The sequence below is a fragment of the Macaca fascicularis genome, chromosome 7 (genome assembly GCF_037993035.2).
Source record: "Macaca fascicularis isolate 582-1 chromosome 7, T2T-MFA8v1.1".
Classification (NCBI taxonomy): domain Eukaryota; kingdom Metazoa; phylum Chordata; class Mammalia; order Primates; family Cercopithecidae; genus Macaca; species Macaca fascicularis.
The window spans coordinates 74,883,748-74,903,442 of NC_088381.1; the positions used below are offsets into that span (position 1 = coordinate 74,883,748).

The window sequence follows — 19,695 nt, forward strand, 5'->3', positions numbered from 1 at the left end:
ACAGAACTGACACACAGATTTCCCCCAAGAGGAAGAACCCTTTTCATTTGCAGAGATGAATTGAAATGTCATGTCTGAGTGCAATTCCTGCTCCCCACTCCCACCCCAAAAACCCTAAAAGTGATAACAAATCAATAAATCAGTAAAATTCCCATGATTTACTAAAAGTCATCCCTGCAAACCTTTCTAACTAGCAGCTGCAGTGGATAACCAAGAAGGGAAGCAGTTGGCCATCACATAGTATTTCTGTGTGAGACTGAAGGGACAGTGGCATGGGAGCAAGAATCCTGAATGAGTGAGAGGTGTAGATAATCTACCTTACTTCATACCTGCCCCTTCCCTACATAAGACATCTCTGTCCTGATACATGGAAAATACTAGAGAAGATGCTAGGAGTGGTTTTATTCTGCAATTGGAAATGCCTGAAGCTTATTAAATTCCAAGGTAGGGGTGATAGAAGGAGCACCAGAGAGAAAGAACAGTTTAGACAGAGATGCTCAACACTCTGTCAATTCCAGTTTAATGCCATTTAATAACAAAACTGTCTTCTTAATCATAACCACCCTCATGCCTAACCCCTATTTTCCAAAAATAAGAGATCCCTGTCTAAATTTCTGGGTTGATGTCTACTGCCTCCCCTGGGGTGGCACTGTGATGTTTGTGAGATTGTAACTGGGATAGGAGAAAAGAAGTGTGGGACAGGGAAGATCAGGGGCCACGATGCATCAATTACAGTGGGTCTCTTTTGGTTCCCAGGTATGGTCCACTACCACAAGTCCCCTTTCCCTACCTTTATTGTGCAACTGTCAAAAATAGAATATGTGCCTAAAGAGAAGGGAGTACACGGAGTTGCTGCTGGACTGCCATCATCTCTGACCCCAACTTGTCCACCTCCTGACCCTTCTATGAAATTGCACAAAAATTAAATCTCAGGAATGCCGTAAAATTACATCATCCCCATTCCTCTATCAAAGCCAATGCAACAGCTCCGTCCTGATAAGCTTTCTCCCTGAGCTGAGGAAGCAGCAAAAAATATCAATTGAGCATGTGAAAATGTGATGACGGTGTGTGCGGTGTAGTTTCTAGATGTCTTCACCTTCTGTCTCCTCGTGGTGGGAGCCGCCCTCTCTTTCCCCAAGTCGCTCATACACCCCTCCCCTACCCCCAAGTCCAGATGCTTCCATCTGCTGGGCTTCCAACCATTCATTTCCCATAGACACTCTCATTACTGTAGGCCACATACAGAAAATCATCTTCCTCATGACTGTCCTCATACAGTTGGCCCACGGTAGCACTAGTGGGAGGGATTGTGTTGTTGACAAAGAAGAATAAGGCGTCCTCAGGTCTCAGGTGGATTCTCTTCCGGATTAAGAAGTAGAACTGGCCATTGGTAAGGTCGGAGGGCACTAGGTACTTCCTCTTGTCCAGATCAGGCACCCTGGCTTTTGGAGCCTTCTCTACAATCACAGGTACCCTGTCCGGATATTTCTTCCGGATATTTTCTGCTTCCCTTTTCCGCTACTCAAAGGGATGGTCCTCCTTGTACTGGAACTTCATGATGAATCACATGGCTTCCGAGATTCCCGCGCAGGGCCTGCCTTCTTCGCCGCTGACCGCAGGCCGCGTCCCGCTCCCTCTGCTGATGTGTGCTCAGAATAGGGGCAGAAATATCAACAGCGGTGGTCCGAGTGTCCCGGCGGGCGGAATGTGGGGTGGGAGGCGGACCTCAGGTGCTCTTGCCTGGTGGTAGAGGAAAGCCAGGTGGAGAAATACTGGCGGCTTTTCCGAACAGCTGGGAGCACAAAACCAAATATTTGGTTTTTCAACCAATAAATTTGGGGGTAATTTGTTACACAGCAACAGATGATAGACTCTCTCTTTAAAAAAAATCAGTTCTGGCCGGGTGCGATGGCTCACGCCTGTAACCGCAGCACTTTGGGAGGCCGAGGCAGGCGGATCACCTGAGGTCAGGAGTTCGAGACCAGCTTTGCCAACATGGTGAAAACCGGTCTCTACTAAAGATATAAAAAATTAGCCGGCGTGGTGGTGCACGCCTGTAATCCTAGCTACTTGGGAGGCTGAGGCAGGAGAATTGCTTGAACCCAGGAGGCGGAGGTTGCAGTGAGCTGCAGTCGTGCCACTGTACTCCAGCCTGGGCAACAGGGCAAGACTCAGTCTCAAAAAATAAAATAAAATAAATAAAACAAAATAAATTCAGTTCTATTAACTGCTGAAGTCTTTCTCTGTTTTCATGCTCCTTGAAGTCCTTTCACAGTTTTTCCTCGCTCCTCTATGCCTCCTCTCGGCCACGCCCTTTAGCACCCAACCCCCAATAGGTCATGATCCTCTCTTCAGGTGGCCATTGCGGGTACACGATTGGTTTCCTGCACTGACTGCTCTTGTCATGAGACCAAACTTCCTTTCCATCACTCCCCACACACCTGATCATTGTGAACAAACCGCTGAGAGAACAAGGTAAGGCAGAAGGAACAGAAGCTGGAGAGAGTGACAGGGATAGCCACCAGCCAGATTCTGTGACTCTTCATTCATCTCCCCACTCCAGTCCCAGATTGAAGAGTAATCTTCATGATCTCCCTGATGGCAAAATGCTAGAAAGACTTACCGAGGGGCCTGAAGATGCCTTCAGTTCTCCAGGTCCTGAACTCTGTTCCAGTTACAGAAGGCCTGGCAATCCCTAGGTTTCCTGGGCATTCCTTTGTTACTGAGCTCCTCTGGGATTTCCATTTTCCTCATTTTCATCTGACTAAATCTAACTACATCTAACTACCTCTGCTAACCAGATATTTGTTCACAGTCGACAGAGTTTCTGAAAATGCAATGTAATTATCTTGCAGATGACTACAATTGTAGCAAAATAACTAAGATACAACTGGCTATATGAAAAAAAAAAAGACAAAATATTACTTAGGATTTTCATACCTTTTATGGTTTATCTCCCCTTTTGGCCTGTAAACTTCATGAAGGTAATGGTTATGTATGATTCCCGAGTAACCACAGTTCCCAGAACGATCTTGAGTATAGAATGTTCCCAATAAATATCCACTGGAAAATGCACACTATTTTTGTTGAAGGAATGGTGGAATTAGCATCAAAGGGATCTTCAACATTAACTCTATGGCTAGCAATTCTTTGTTTTTTTTTTTTTTTTTTTTTTTTTTTTTTGAGACGGAGTCTTGCTCTGTCGCCCAGGCTGGAGTGCAGTGGCCAGATCTCAGCTCACTGCAAGCTCCGCCTCCCGGGTTTACGCCATTCTCCTGCCTCAGCCTCCGGAGTAGCTGGGACTACAGGCGCCCGCCACCTCGCCCGGCTCGTTTTTCGTATTTTTTAGTAGAGACAGGGTTTCACTGTGTTAGCCAGGATGGTCTCGATCTCCTGACCTCGTGATCCGCCCGTCTCGGCCTCCCAAAGTGCTAGGATTACAGGCTTGAGCCACCGCGCCCGGCCTATGGCTAGCAATTCTAAGCGTTTTATAGTACATCACAAAATGTTCTTTCTTTTTCTAAATTGCACTGAATCAACAAACGGAGTAGACAGGCACATTTTCTTCACTTTAAGGAAAGACATTATTTTTTAGCTAGGGGCCGACCCAAAGTGACCACTGGCTTTCACATGAGACCCAGGAGCCTCCCCAGTTTGAAGCCCAATATCACATTTCCCAGAATACTTGATGCCCTCGCCCGCCTCCTCTGGCTATCAACCAGACGGAAAGGGGATGCGCCTGGGAGTTTGATGCCAAGGGAAGGATACGGAATGTCTGTTTTCTCCTAAGGGCGTCTGCTGGGCCTTTCTTATGTCCAGTTTGAGTTGGTCTGGGACCCGGCCTCCGCAAACACTCTGCAGGCTCCGGCCGCCGGGTGTGAGGTGGAAGACTGGGCAGAAGAGAGGCTGCAAAGGCCAGAGGGCTGAGCTGCTCTGCGCTGGGGAGGGGCGAGGTGCCAGAGCGCGGGAGACCTCACGTTGGGCACCAGGCTGCTCCGCGGTAGGTGGGTGAGGCCAGGAGATTCACATCAGCAGATGCCACACTGAGGGTACGGCATTTAGATCCCTAGGCTCCAAACAGGCGGTTCCTGGGGGCCGGTAGCTGGGGAATTGGGTTTAGCACTTTTCAACGCTTGGAACTGGATATGCAAGGCTCCGAGTCCTTTGAGGTCTTGCTCGGGACTACGTTTCCCAGAAGGCTAGGCGGTAATTGATAGCTCTGTCAGCCTATGGACAGAGAAACATTCTAGCCATGGAAACTAAAAAGCCAATAGCAAGAGGACAGGGGCGGTACTTTCCGGCTGCGAGCTGTCGAAGCCTGAGTCCCACCTGTGTCCCCACAGCCCTGTCACGAATCCCGGTCGGGTTCTGGGAGGGACCGCCTCGGGGTTGCGGGCCGGGTGCGGCTCGGCGGTGGAGGACTCACTTCCTGCTCCATCCCCAGCTGGGCCCTGGGGCGGTGAGTGATCCAAGGAGGGAGACTGCGGCGGCAGCGGCGCGCTGCTGAGAGGCGTGGAGGGGGCTCGCCCGCCACCCAGACGTTTTCTCAGAGGGGTTCCCACGCTGGCCTTTGGGAGCCCCCGGGTCTTGCTGGGGTGTGGGAGAGGTAGCTGTGGTCTCTATACCGTCGTCGAGATAAGTCATTCTCTTAATCAGTTTTCTTGCTTCTTGATGGTGGTCCCCGGGTTTCAGCTGATCTGCCACCCTCTGACCGCCGCACCCTGGTTAGGGCCCCAGCACCGAGAAGAAGAACGGGGTTCAGCCCCACGCGTGCAGTCATGTTCCTATTAATAAACCCGGTGAACGCACTGGAGATTCTCACAATGGCACTTAGTCACAGCCCCTCAGAGCTGTAGGGCCTTTGAGGTCATCTGCGCATGGGGAAAGGGACGGGCTGGGAAACAGGGTTTCTATAACCGTGGCTAAGAAGTCTCCAGCAAGGGGGCCCTGCAGCTGTGTTTTGTAATGAATGTAGAAATAAAAATTATACTAAAAGCTCTTTTTTTTTTTTTTTCCTTTTTCTTCTTCTACTTCTTTTTTTTTTTTTTTTTTTTTTTTTTTAGAGGGGATTTCGCTCTTGTTGCCCAGGCTGGAATGCAACGGTGCTATCTCCGTTCACTGTAGTCTTTGCCTCCCGGGTTCAAGCGATTCTCCTGCCGCAGCCTCCCGAGTAGTTGGGATTACAGGTGTGCGCCACCACACCCGGCTAATTTTGTATTCTTAGTAGAGACAGGGTTTCACCATGTTGGCCAGGTTGATCTCGAACTCCTGACCCCAGGTGATCTGCCCATCTCGTTCTCCCAAAGTGCTGGGATTACAGTCATGAGCCACAGCGCCCGACCAATACTGAAAACTGTTATTACCATTTTTACTTTCTAATTACATTATTGTTGTTTGTTAAAGTTTTAAACCAGAGCAATGGTTTTTAGATCCTTAAAAACTCAATACTTTATAAATGACCAATAATAATGTCTGTAAATACATAAATATTTCCCCCAAAAGTGTGTCTGTGTGTGTGTGTGTGTGTGTGTGTGTGTGTGTCTGTGTCTGTATCTGTGTTCCAGTAGTAAATAGGTGCTTTGTAGTGGGACAAAAGATGTGAAAGAGTAAAACTTCTTCACCCTAGTCTGGTCCTTCCTCCCGTGAAATGCAATATTCTTTGTAGTGGGTGGTCATGCTGGCTGAATTTTTTTTTTTTTTTTTAAGGGAGAGACAGGGGCTCACTCTGTTGCTAGGCTGGAGTGCATGGAGTGCAGTGGCGCCATCATAGCTCACTGCAGCCTTGAACTCCTGGGCTGAAGTGATCCTCCCACCTCAGCCTCCTGAGTAGCTGGGACCACAAGTGCATGCCACCATGCCTGGCTGATTTTTAAAAGTTCTTTGTAGAGAAAGGGGTCTCAATATGTTGCTGAGGCTGGTGTATTGGAAAGTTTTTAAGGGAAAAAACATTATCTTAATTTCTTTGTGACTCCTATGCCTGGCAACATATTGATTGTTGAATAAATTACTGATCCATCCAGTAGTTGACTCTGACTATCCTCCAAAAAGTAATGTTTTTCATGATATTGCTGTCAATTTATTAATATATTAATGATTGGTTTCAGCCTCTAAGAGTTGTGTTTTGTGCTTATCCCCATTGACTTTCACTTATTTTTACAACTTATCCATGTCTTTTTTTAAAAAAAAAAAACACATGTCTTTTTCAGTCTTATTTCTGACTCCATTAAGATCTTGAAATAGAGTGGTATCCAACACAGTTCTCTTTGGGGTTCTGCATAATCTGTCCCTTGAGGTTGACCCCAAATCTGCAAGCCAAGAAGTCAGCTGTTCTCATAACTAATATGAGTATAGTTAAGTCCACAATTTCCTTGGTTGCTGAGGAAAATGAAGTTGGGGAGAATCAAAAGCTTTCCAGAAATCAAATTGTACCTACCAACTCTCTCCTTTGTTTACCTTGTTCATCGTGGACAATTTTTTCCTCAAAAAGTTAATGTATCTAAAAGACTGGGTTCTGTCCATGTGTTTGGGAGGCCTAGGCCTCTCTTAGTAATGGGAAAGTTGGCCAGGAGAAGATGTATGTAAAAACAGACTAAGAAAAGCAACCCTCTGTGGTTGACAGAATTTACCTCAGGACCATTCTGATCAGGTGTGGGGGGTTGTTTGTGTACACTGATGGCCATTTTTTGGCTTTCAGACAATGGTGAGAATACCTAGGGAGCTACTGATGCATATCGAGGTCTCTTGCTTTAGGAACTGATGACCCTTGATAATGTGGCTGAGGACTTCAGGGAAGAGTGGGTTACCTGGACACTGCTTAGAGAATCCTCTTCAGGAATGCCACCCAGCACAGTTAGAAGAATGGGCTATCAAAGGGTAAGAATGCTACTCTCCTTTATTTTATTTATTTATCTTGTTTTTTTGAGATGGGGTCTCGCTCTGTCATCCAGGCTGGAGTGCAGTGGCGTGATCTCGATTCACTGCAACCCTTGCCTCCTGGGCTCAAGCAATTCTCCCACCTCAACCTCCTGAGTAGCTGGGATCACAGGCATGTGCCACCATGCCCAGCTAGTTTTTGGTGTTTTTAGTAGAGACAGGATTTTGCTATGTTGGCCAGGCTGGTCTCAAACTCCTGAGCTCAAGCAATCCACTGCTTCCACCTTCCAAAGTGCTGGGATTATGGGTGCCACCATGCCTGGCCACTACTCTCCTTTAATTTGAGACTTAGATAAAGGGCCCAGGTCTGAGTAGTCTCTGGTATGTTGGTGTCTTAGAGCTCCAGACCTCTGTAAGATTAATTGTTGCCTCCTTGGCAGAAAAAGAATTACGTCTTTATGCATTTTATGGTTTGTAAATATCTTTGCTATTTATTGTCTTTTTAATATCTCATCATAACTTTTTGATATATGTATTACTGTCCCCCTTTTCCAGCCTGGGTTGAACTCTCACCTCTGCCACTTAACTTTTGAGACTTCTGAGGTCTTTGTGGAAAAGGAGGTAATTTTTTCTGTCACTTAAAAACAGGCTGGGTGCAGTGGCTCACACCTGTAATCCCAGCACTTTGATAGGCCGAGGTGGGTGGATCACAAGGTCAGGAGTTCAAGACCAGCCTGGCCAACATGATGAAACCCCATCTCTACTAAAAATATAAAAATCAGCTGCGTGTGGTAGCAGGCGCCTGTAATCCCAGTTACTCTGGAGACTGAGCAGGAGAATCGCTTGAACCTGGGAGGCGGAGGTTGCAGTCAGCCGAGACCGTACCATTGCACTCCAGCCTAGGCAATAGAGCAAGACTCTGTCTCAAACAAACAAACAAAATACCTCCAATTGCTCTTTCCCAAATATCCTGGCTACCCTTCCTTCTGCTTTACTTTTTTTTTTTTTGTGGCAGAGTCTCACTCTGTCACCCAGGCTGTAGTGTTGTGGTGCGATCTCGGCTCACTGCAACCTCTGCCTCCTGGGTTCAAGCGATTCCTGGATAATTTTTTTGTATTTTTAGTAGAGATGGGTTATCTCCATGTGGGCCAGGTTGGTCTCAAACTCCTGACCTCAAGCGATCCGCTCACTTCGGCCTCCCAAAATGCTGGGATTACAGGAGAGAGCCACCGCACTCTAATTTTTGTATTTTTAGTAGAGTTGAGGTTTCACCATGTTGGCCAGGCGGGTCTTGAACTCCTGACCTCAAGTGATCCACTGGCCTTGGCCTCCCAAAGTGCTGGGATTAGAGGCATGAGCCACTGCACCTGGCCTACTTCATCTATTATACAAGTAATGTATACTCATTAAAGCAAAAGACAATCAAAATGAAAACAAACGTCATCCCTAATCCCACCACTGAAGAGTTACTATCCTACCAGCATTTTTCTAAGCATGTATATGATTTTAAAACAAGCACAAAAGGATAATATTGGGATTATACTGTACATTCAGCTGCACATTCTTTCTTCCATGTTGTATCATGAATATATTTTGACAACAATAAACATCTTTCTTTACATCACTTAAAATAACCACCTAGTATTTTGTTTTATGGAATACAATATTATTTTGTTGTTGAAGTCAAACATTAGATTGAACCATATATCTGACCTTTTTTTAACCTATAAAAATAGCAATTGCCTGAGCTACTTGGGAGGCTGAGGCAGGAGGATCCCTTGAGCACAGGAGTTCCAGGCTGCAGTGAGCTATATAATTATTCCTTTGTTGTGGGACATTTAGGTCATTTCTAAATTTTCACCAGGTTGTGATAAACCTCTTTTAACTCATTTTTTAAAAGTGTTTTTTTATTGAAGTATAATTTTATCATTTCCTTAGAATTCTCAGAACTAGAATTGGTAGGTCAAAGAACAGATACATTTCTAAGGTATTTAATACTTTGCAAAATGCCTTCCAAGAAGATCGAATCAATTGATTTATTCCCACAAACATTATATGAAAGTATCCATTTCTTTATATTCTACCTTTCACAGTGGGTATAATAATTTAAATAGTCTGGGGCTGGGTGTGGTGGTTCATGCCTATAATCCCAGCATTTTGGGAGGTTGAGGCAGGAGGATCACTTGAGCTCTGAAGCTCAAGACCAGCCTGGGCAACATAATGAGACCCTGTCTCTACAAAAAGTTACATTAGCCAGGTGTAGGGGCTTGTGCCTGTGGTCCCAACTACTTGGGAGGCTGAGGTGAGAGAATCGCTTGAGCCAAGAGCTCGAGGATGCAGTGAACTGTGATTGTACCAGTGCTCTCCAGCCTGGGTGACAAAGCAAGAGCCTGTCTCAAAAACGAACATGCACACAAAACACAAAAAAAGAGTCTGGGAAAAATAGCAATGATAGTTAACATTTATTGAGTCTTTTTTTTTGGAGATAGAGTCTGTGTCGCCCAGGCTGGAATGCCGTGGTGCAATCTCAGCTCACTGCAACCTCCGCCTCCCAGGCTCAAGCAATTCCCATGCCTCAGCCTCCCAAGTAGATGAGATTACAGGTGTGCACCACCACATGTGGCTAATTTTTGTATTTTTAGTAGAGACAGGGTTTCTCCATGTTGGCCAGGCTGGTCTTGAACTCCTAGCCTCAAGTGATCCATCTGCCTTGGCCTCCCAAAGTGCTGAGATTATAGGTGTGAGCTACTGCACCTGGCCAATGGATCTTATTGTTATCCCTTTTTTTTTTTTTTTTTTTTTGAGATAGAGTCTCACTCTATAGCCCAGGCTGGAGTGCAGTGGTGTGACCTCAGTTCACCACAACCTCTGCCTCCCAGGTTCAAGCGATTCTCCTGCCTCAGCCTCCCAAGTAACTGGGACTACAGGCCTGTGCCATCATGCCCGGCTATTTTTAGTGGAGACGGGGTTTCACTATGTTGGCCAGGCTGGTCTCAAACTCCTGACCTCGTGATCCGCCTGCCTCGGCCTCCCAAAGTTCTGGGATTACAGGCGTGAGTCACCGTGCCCGGCCTCTTATCCCTATTTTATTGATGAAGACATCAAGACGCAGAGTTTAAGTAACTTTCTTAAGGCCACACAGCTTGTAAGAGGCAGGATTATGACTCAAACCCAGGCAGTGTGAATGCTGAGTTTGTACTCATTATCTCTACACTATATTGCCTCAGTGTATCATTGTTATAATGGAATTTCTTTGATTATAGTGAGGTTAAACATTTTTCATATATTTATAGGCTACTTAACAAGTGTTTATCTTTTTCTCGTGGCTTTTTTGACTGCTGCCGTTCTGGGAAAATTTTAAAGCCCAACATTATAGTTAACTTCCTTTATTCTTTCTAAGGGTGAGGTCATGGCAGCTTTGTTTCTGATCAAACCCTCTCCATATTTAACTTTAGCCTTGTGCCTTCAGAAATGGTTATTGTATTTACTTATTCAGAGTTTCTGTCAACTGAGTCTGTTTTTTTTTTTTGTTTGTTTTGTTTTTGTTTTGTTTTGCTTTGTTTTTATGGGAGGAAAAGAGCTTTTTTTTCTTAGTATTTTGGGGAAATCACCCTGTTTTATCACTGTACCATGGCTGTACTTTTAATGAGACCAAATACATGTTAGAGTTTCCCTGGTGTTCTCTCATATCTAGGCAGGGAGTAGGGCTTCGATTTTGGTCAGGCCTTGTGTGATTGACTCAGACTCACATCCTATGTTTACATTCCTGTGTAGAATTTCCAGGCCTAGTGTAATCTCCCAGTTGGAGCAGAAAGAAGAGCCATGGGTCCTACCACTCCAAAACTTTGAAGCAAGAAAGATCCTGAGGGAAAGCCACGCAGGTGAGATGTGAGTGCTCCCCAGTGGAAGGAAATCTAGCATTTCAGCCTTGTTTAGATGAAGAATTTGGAATGCCGCCCTAGAATTTTGTTCCTACTAGCAGACATTTAAATTTGACTTAATGGTCAGTAGTTGACTAAATAAAGTCTACATTTTGACTAAGCATTTCACTTTTGTCTAACCTATGTTTTTTCTGAGATGGAGACTCCCTCTGTCTCCCAGCCTGGAGTGCAGTGACACAATCTCTGCTCACAGCAACCTCCGCCTCCCGGGTTCAAATGATTCTCCTGCCTCAGCCTCCCGAGTAGCTGGGACTATAGGCATCCACCACCATGCCAAGCTAATTTTTGTATTTTTAGTAGAGATGGAGTTTCACCACGTTGGCCAGGCTGGTCTCGAACTCCTAACCTCAAGTGCTCTGCATGCCTCGGCCTCCCAAAGTGCTGGGATTACAGGCGTGAGCCACCACGCCTGGCCTAAACCTTTAATATTTTCTAAAGAAACTGCCCAATATTGACAATATGTGGTCTTCACTTGAAGGATATCAAGATTCATCTGGCCATCTTAAAATTTAAAAAGTTTAGGAATTCATATGTTCTGACAGCTCAATGAACCTCAATAAACTTTTCACAAAGTGAAAAGCAGAACGGTTGAATTAAGTGCAATCTGCTACAGAAACAGGGATTTTAATCTTTTTCACTGTTTTCTGATATTCCTTCCTGGTAACTGATAACTTTATTCTCTGTTACTTACATTAATTTTTCAGACTTTGAGCATCAGGTGGCAAAGCTCAATCAGGACATTTCTGAAACAGCAGAACAATGTGGAACATCTTCAGAAAGAACCAATAAAGATCTTTCTCATACTCTTAGTTGGGGAGGAAACTGGGAGCGAGGCCTAGAATTAGAAGGGCAACATGGAACCCTTCCAGGAGAGGACCAGCTGGAGCCCTTTTCACAGGAGAGGGATTTAAACAAGCTCCTGGATGGATATGTAGGAGAGAAGCCTATGTGTGCAGAATGCGGGAAAAGCTTTAACCAGAGTTCCTATCTCATAAGACACCTAAGAACCCACACTGGCGAGAGGCCCTATACGTGCATTGAGTGTGGGAAAGGCTTCAAACAGAGCTCAGACCTTGTCACCCATCGCAGAACACACACAGGAGAGAAGCCCTACCAATGCAAGGGGTGTGAGAAAAAATTCAGCGACAGCTCAACACTCATCAAACATCAGAGAACCCACACAGGGGAGAGACCCTATGAGTGCCCAGAGTGTGGGAAGACTTTTGGGCGGAAGCCACACCTCATAATGCACCAAAGAACCCACACAGGCGAGAAGCCCTACACGTGCCTGGAATGTCACAAAAGCTTCAGTCGAAGCTCAAATTTCATCACTCACCAGAGGACCCACACAGGGGTGAAGCCTTACAGGTGTAATGACTGTGGGGAGAGTTTTAGCCAGAGCTCGGATTTGATTAAGCACCAACGAACCCACACAGGAGAACGGCCCTTCAAATGCCCAGAGTGTGGGAAGGGCTTCAGAGATAGTTCTCATTTTGTAGCTCACATGAGTACTCATTCAGGAGAAAGACCTTTCAGTTGTCCTGACTGCCACAAAAGCTTCAGTCAGAGCTCACATTTAGTCACGCACCAAAGAACACACACAGGTGAGAGACCTTTTAAGTGTGAAAACTGTGGGAAAGGATTCACTGACAGCTCCGCCCTCATTAAGCACCAACGAATCCACACAGGAGAAAGACCGTACAAATGTGGGGAGTGTGGGAAGAGCTTCAATCAGAGCTCCCACTTTATTACCCATCAGAGAATCCACTTAGGAGACAGGCCCTATCGATGTCCTGAGTGTGGCAAGACCTTCAATCAGCGTTCCCATTTCCTCACACACCAGAGAACGCATACAGGAGAAAAACCTTTCCACTGTAGTAAATGTAACAAGAGCTTCCGTCAGAAAGCGCATCTTTTATGCCATCAAAACACCCATTTGGTTTAGGAAATAGTCTTTAGTGTTCTGCTGCTCCCTTGTGAATTTTCATTGCTACTGTCTTCAAGCACCCCAAATAGAGAAAACCTGGGCATCAGTGGCTCAATTTAGGCCCTGATCTATCCTCCCTCTTTCTTGTCTATGTTATAACAGAGAGGATAAACTTAAAGGGACCAAATAACGGTCTGAATACAAAAGGCATTCCTTCGGTGTGTGACTGACTCTTAGGGAAATGTGAGTTTAATAGTTGATGCTGGCCAGCCGTGGTGGCTCACGCTTGTAATCCCAGCACTTTTGGGAGGCCAAGGCGGGTGGATCACTTGAGGTCAGGAGTTTGAGACCAGCCTGGCTAACACGGTGAAACCCCGTCTCTACTAAAAATACAAAAACTTAGCCAGGCGTGGTGGCGGGTGCCTGTAGTCCCAGCTACTCAGGAGGCTGAGGCAGGAGAATGGCGTGAACCCAGGAGGTGGAGCTTGCAACGAGCCAAGATTGAGCCACTGCACTCCAGCCTGGGCGACAGAGTGAGACTCCGTCTCAAAAAAAAAAAAAAAAAAAAATTAGCTGGGCGTGGTGGCACGCACCCGTAGTCCCAGCTACTCAGGAGGGAAAGGCAGAAGAATCATTTGAACCCGGAAGGTGCAGGTTGCAGTGAGCTGAGATCACGCCACTGCACTCCAGCCTGGGCAACAGAGTGAGACTCCATCTCCAAAAAAAAAAAGTTGATGCCTAGTTACTAAATGAGAAATGAGAAAAATGTGGCCTAGAGATCATACATTAACCACCTAGTACAGTGCCTGGCACAACATAGATGCTCAATAACTAAATGGTCACATCATTATTAATGATTAATATTTGAGGTCTTATATAAAGCCTTTAATGCACTACCTGGCCCTTAAAAGACACTCAATGCAAGATTGGTGACTTTTATCAGTCTTACTACTCAATTAGAAATTTATTAGTGTAATCCCCCCACCCCAAGCTCAGAACTTGAAAGAAATTAGATTATAACTGGAAGGTTTGGCATTGGAATACACAAATTGAATAAAATGGAAATGCACTCCCAGTTCAGTGCTGTGCAGGCATTAGTCACCAGATGTCTCACTGCCATGACAAGGCTGAATTATCGTAGAGGATGTTTGCGGTCTTGTGACTTGGAGACTGAAAGAATTTCAGAAGCTCTTTGAAATGGCAGTGTATGAGGTACTTCTACAGGAGGTTTGCTGTCATCTGACACACAGAAAATATCCTACAATGAACAAGCCAGAGGGACCTGGTAGAGGACTGTAAAATTGTGGAAGCAAAATTGCTGAGAATGTCAAATGATATTGCAGGGGTCCTCCGTGGCATTTAGCTGAAGACTAACAACTCTTGTTTTCTAATTTGCTGAGTCATTGGCCATTTAGTTTTAGGTTAATATAATTCTCTGATCCTTTTAGGGCCATCCAGGTTATGCACTAGTACATTCCTACATTCAACTGAAATCAATTGAGGGAAGGCAGTGTGTTGGAAAGAACACTGAGTTCATCGAGAAGGTAAAGTATTTGAGTCCTGGCCCTGATGCTTAATTTGGCCAGACTTTCATCTTCTCTCAGCCTCAAGTTTTACCTACCTCACAAGGTTGTTGTGAAGATCTAAAAATACACACACACACACACACACACACACACACACGCACGCTCTTTGTTGGTTAACTATAAATGTAATATCTCTAATGTTATAGTTCTGTTGCTAATGTCTTTTTTCCAAGAAAATTTTGGCTAATATTTCTTTAAGTATTCCCTTTTCTCTCATACTGGGGGACTTAAAAAAAAAAAACTGTTGAAAATTAGGGTGTAAAAATGCTAAATGACATGACTCATCATGGGCCACATAGTTAACGGAAGGGCCAGATTTGGCTGCAAGTCACTAGATTTCCAGCTTGCAGTCCTCCTCTGCAACAACAGACCAGCTCTGGGATTTGCTACAGTGCCTGTGAGACACTACAGGACCAGAGGATCCATATTACATCCAGTAAGCCAGTCTGAATTTGGAAATGATGGAGGGGTGTAGTTCTAGGGAGCTTTGCAAGATCCTGTGCTGGGGTCCTTCATCCTGGTGGAATGGAAGTGGAGGAGTAAGCGCAGGTGCAAGGGGTTAAGGAGGGAGCTGGGTAGTTACCACTTTTTAGAGAACAAAGTGACGGATTAAAGGTTTTTTCTGGCCGGGCGCGGTGGCTCAAGCCTGTAATCCCAGCACTTTGGGAGGCCGAGACGGGCGGATCACGAGGTCAGGAGATCGTAGACCATCCTGGCTAACACGGTGAAACTCCGTCTCTACTAAAAAATACAAAAAACTAGCCGGGCGAAGTGGCGGGCGCCTGTGGTCCCAGCTACTCGGGAGGCTGAGGCAGGAGAATGGCGTGAACACGGGAGGCGGAGCTTGCAGTGAGCTGAGATCCGGCCACCGCACTCCAGCCTGGGCGACAGAGCCAGACTCAGTCTCAAAAAAAAAGGTTTTTTCTTTCATTCTCTTCCATTACATGGAATGCCATCTGAGTGCTGTGGCTCATGAAGGATAGAACTCAGCTGATAACCTTACCTCCGTTTTTGAAAGCATCATTAGATAATTGACCAGAAAGTTTTTTTTAGTTAATCCAGTGCAGTGGTTCTCAAACTGTGAGCCCAGACTAGTAGCATCAGCATTATCTGGAAACTTTTCAGAAATGCAGATTCAGGCTTGGCGCAGTGGCTCACGCCTGTAATCCCAGCACTCTGGGAGGCTGAGGCGGGAGGACCACCTGAGGTCAGGAGTTTGAGACCAGCCTGGCCAACTTGGCAAAACCCCACCTATACTAAAAATACAAAAATTATCCAGGTGTGGTGGCATGTGCCTGTAATCCCGCCTACTCAGGAGACTGAGGCAGGAGAATTGCTTGAACCCAGGAAATGGAGGCTGCAGTGAGCTGAGATCACACCTAGTCTCGAACTCCTGACCTCAGGTGCTCCACCCGCCTCAGCCTCCCAAAGTGCTGGGATTACAGGCGTGAGCCACTGTGCCTGGCCACCTATCATTTTGTTTGTTTTTCATGTTATTCAGTTATTGTAAGATGTAAGCTCTGTTTTTTTTGTTTGTTTGTTTGTTTTTGTTTTTGTTTTTTTTGAGACGAAGTCTTGCTCTGTTGCTCAGGCTGGAGTGCAATGGCGTGATCTTCGCTCACTGCACCCTCTGCCTCCCAGGTTCAAGCAATTCTCCTGCCTCAGCCTCCCGAGTAGCTGGGATCACAGATGCATGCCACCACGCCTGGCTAATTTTATATGTTAAGTAGAGACAGGGTTTCACCATGTTGGCCAGGTGGGTCTTGAACTCCTGACCTCAGGAGATCCACCTGCCTTGGCCTCCCAAAGTACTGGGATTACAGGCAAGAGCCACCACACCTGGCCACCTATCACTTTGATTTTCATGTTGTACAGCTATGGTAAAATGGAGCTCTCGAAGGGCAATGTGAGATTTGCTTTGTGGTCCTGCCAATCCCCTCTCTCCTCCCTGTCTTCCTGCCCATCCTCCCCCAGCCATGAGCAGGGAATATTTCAGTACTATTGCTGAGAGTGAAGGTAACCCTTTCTATAGTTTTCTTTTCTTTCTACCTCATGACTAGATGATTTGCTGCTTTAACATGCTCCACATATCCGTTCTTTCTCACTCCAAAATTGAGGTCATCACCAAGCCCCATTAATTTTACCTCCCAGATTCCTCTCAAACGTATCTGTCAAACCTGTCCGTCTTCACTGCCACTCTTCAGTCCCAAATGACCAATCTCTTACATGAATTCCTGCAGCAGCCTCCAAACTGATCTTCCTGATACTATTTTTGCTCTGAAAAAACTGGTTTCACTCACAGAAACCAGAGTGAACTTTTAAAATCCTAAATCGAATCACATCACTTCTCAGCAGCTTTCCATTGCTTTTAGAATGAAGACCCAAATCCTTACCCAGGCCTAAGAGGCCCTTGTGGTTTTGTCCTCTCCCCCTCCAGCCTCTTGTGATGTCCCCTTCCCTCTCCCTTGCCTCATCTCAGCACTCTTGAGTTCTCTGCTCCTTGGTCATGCCAAGGTTGTGCGCTCTTTAGACCCTTGGTACTAATTGTTCCCTCTGCCCAGAATGTTCCTCGCCCAGACCTTTGCATTGCCTCCTATTTGTCAACCAGGGTTCAGCCTAAACCAATCTCCTTAGGAAGACTTTCCCTAACTATCCGATCTAAATTAGTCACCCTCCATCACATTATCCTCTTTTTTCATCAAAGTTCTTATACCTGTCTGATAATTTCTTATTGATTTGTTTTTGGTAAACTCCGCAAAAGGTGGGAGTCATTTCTCTTGTTTCCATTCTTTCCATGGCACTTAGAACAGTGCCTGGCACATGGTAGGTGCTCAATATGTGTTTACTGGATGAATTAATGAGTGCATGCTTATGGGCAAGGATCTCATTGTGCTGGAAAAGTAGCAGAGTGAGACAAAACTGGCCAGGTGAGCGAGCGAAGGTCACACCAAGAAGGTTCTTAGCTGCCAAACTAAAGAGTTTGGATCTTACTCTCTGGAGAAAAGGGCGTAGCTGGTGGTTTTATAGGAGAGGAGAGGAGAGACGTGATCAGCACTTCAGAAGGTCAATTTGGCTGCTATGTGTAGGTCATATTATGGAGAAAAAAACTAAAGGCTTTGAGACAATCCATGATGTAAAGTAAGTCTCCAGCGAGTAGTTGTTATCACCAAGCACCAGGGCAGGCACCACAACAAAAAGACAAGATCTCTAACCCTTCTTTTACCTCGAAATAATGCCTCCTAGACCTTATCATTGCAGTCCTTCTCTTCCCCTTTTGTCAAACTTCCACTCACATGTAGATATTCTCAGGGTTATCATGCCTAGGCCCTTTTAATAGGGCCACTTACCCTAGCATGCTTCTACAACTGGAACCTCAAAGGTCTTTTAGGGCTGAGTGTGGTGGCTCACACCTGTAATGCCAACACTTTGGGAGGCTGAAGCCAGAGGATTGCTTGAGCCCAGAAGTTCAAGACCAGCCTAGGCACCATAGCCAGACCCTGTCTCCACAAAAAATAGTTTCAACAAATTAGACAGGCATGGTGATGTGCGCCTGTCATCCCAAGTACTTGGGAGGCTGAGGTGGGAGGATTGAGGATTGCCTGAGCCCAGGAGTTCAAGGCTGCGGTGAGCTGTGATTGTACCATTGTACTCCAGATTACATGACAGAGCTAAAACTTGTCTCTTAAAAAAAAATAAAAGAACTCTTTACTGTTTGATGCCATTTACATATGTTTTTATTATTATTTTTTAGAGATGGGGTCTTGCTCTTTTGCTGAGGCTGGAGTGCAGTGGTGTGATCATGACTCACTGAAGCCTCAACCTCCCAGGCTCAAGCAATCCTCCTGTCTCAGCCTCCTGAGTAGCAGCTAGGACTACAGGCACATGCCACCAAGCCCGGCCTTTTAAAATTTTTGGTAGAGGCCAGGTGTGGTGGCTCATGCTTGTAATCCCAGCACTTTGGGAGGCCAAGGCAAGTGGATCACCTGAGGTCAGGACCAGCCTGGCCAATATGGTGAAATGCTGTCTCTAGTAAAAGTACAAAAATTAGCCAGGCGTGGTGGTGGGCACCTGTAATCCCAGCTACTCAGGAGGCTGAGGCAGGAGAATCACTTGAACCTGGGAGGCGGAGGTTGCAGTGAGTCGAGATCGTGCCATTGCACTCCAACCTGGGTGACAAGAGCGAAACTCCATCTCCAACAATAATAATGATAATAATTTTGATAGAGACAGGGTCCCCCTTTGTTGCCCAGGCTGCTCTTGAACTCCTGACCTCAAGCAACTGTCCCACCTTGGCCTCCCAAAGTGCTGGGATTACAGGTGTGAGCTACTGCACCAGGCCCATATGCCTTTTTTAAAAAATTATCTTTTCCATTGGTGATTATGAGGTTGTGAGATGATTCGCCTACATTTCTGGACGCTCCTCTTCAAGTACCTTCCCTGGCTCCTCTGGTTTTTGTTTTGTTTTGTTTTGTTTTTGAGACAAAGTCTTGCTTTGTTGCCCAGGCTGGAGTGCAGTGGCACAATCTCGGCTCACCAGTTCACTGCAACCTCCACCTCCCAGGTTCAAGGGATTGTGGTGCCTCAGCCTCTGGAGTAGCTGGTACCACAGGCCCAGCTAATTTTTGTACTTTTGGTAGAGACAGGGGTTACACTAGGCTGGTCTTGAACTCCTGCCTCAGGTGATCTGCCTGCCTCGGCCTCCCAAAGTGCTGGGATTCTAGGAGTGAGCCACCGCGCCCGGCCTGGCTCTTCTTCTACTCAGATATGCCTGACGCGTCAACACTCTGGTTGAGGTCTTCTTTCTTCTTTCTTTTTTGTTCTGCACATTAAGCTTATGACTTCAACCATCATTTCTCAGAGCATGGGTCTGGCTCAGCCTCTCTCCCGAATTTCAGACCTACAAGTCTAGCTACTTGGTGGAGACCTCCCCCAGATGACCTGCTGCTTCCCAAACCCAGACTCTCCAAATTACAGTCAGTATCTCCCCTAGAAGCATTCCCCCAGGCATTTCTCTTTCTGACTTCAATTCCCCATTCTCCTACATTGCCTTGCCAGAAGCCTCCTGGTCAGCTTGGGTTTCTTTTCGTCCTTTTTTTTCTATATTTTGCTGGTGCCTAGTCACGTAGTTGCTGCCTCTACACTTTCTCTTCTTTAAAAAAAAATTATAAAAGCATCACATGGTTGCTGAAAACATTTCCAAAAAATACAGAAGTGCTCAAAGCGAAAAAATGGAAATGTCTTGTCCCTTCCTCATTCCCTCCCCCAACCTCACTCCCCATATTCAGCTCTGTAATAGTCTGGCATGCCAAGTCTTATTTCCAGCTCCTCTTTTCCATCCCCACTGCCATCATCTGAACTAAATGGATTG

General features: G+C 45.9%; 1 protein-coding gene and 1 pseudogene across 1 annotated transcript; one reads left to right on the plus strand and one right to left on the minus strand.

Annotated features, from left to right (window-relative positions):
* Window positions 1–477: 477 nt before the first annotated feature.
* On the minus strand, window positions 478–1,686 carry LOC107130295 (gamma-aminobutyric acid receptor-associated protein-like 3; annotated as a pseudogene).
* Window positions 1,687–4,331: 2,645 nt separating this feature from the next.
* Window positions 4,332–14,468, plus strand: ZNF774 (zinc finger protein 774). Its single transcript, XM_005560515.4, has 4 exons — window positions 4,332–4,459; window positions 6,751–6,873; window positions 10,648–10,754; window positions 11,519–14,468. Exons 2-4 carry the CDS (start codon window positions 6,770–6,772, stop codon window positions 12,757–12,759), a joined length of 1,452 nt encoding a protein of 483 aa, XP_005560572.3. The 5' UTR covers window positions 4,332–4,459; window positions 6,751–6,769; the 3' UTR covers window positions 12,760–14,468.
* The last annotated feature ends 5,227 nt before the right edge of the window (window positions 14,469–19,695 follow it).

What these genes read in the sequence shown, in the direction of transcription:
- ZNF774 (XM_005560515.4), top strand. Translation starts at nt 6,770, where the DNA reads ATGTGGCTGAGGACTTCAGGGAAGAGTGGGTTACCTGGACACTGCTTA. An exon ending in GAAGAATGGGCTATCAAAGG is followed by an intron (nt 6,874 to 10,647) that starts GTAAGAATGCTA and finishes ATTCCTGTGTAG; the next exon opens with AATTTCCAGGCCTAGTGTAA. An exon ending in CCTGAGGGAAAGCCACGCAG is followed by an intron (nt 10,755 to 11,518) that starts GTGAGATGTGAG and finishes TTAATTTTTCAG; the next exon opens with ACTTTGAGCATCAGGTGGCA.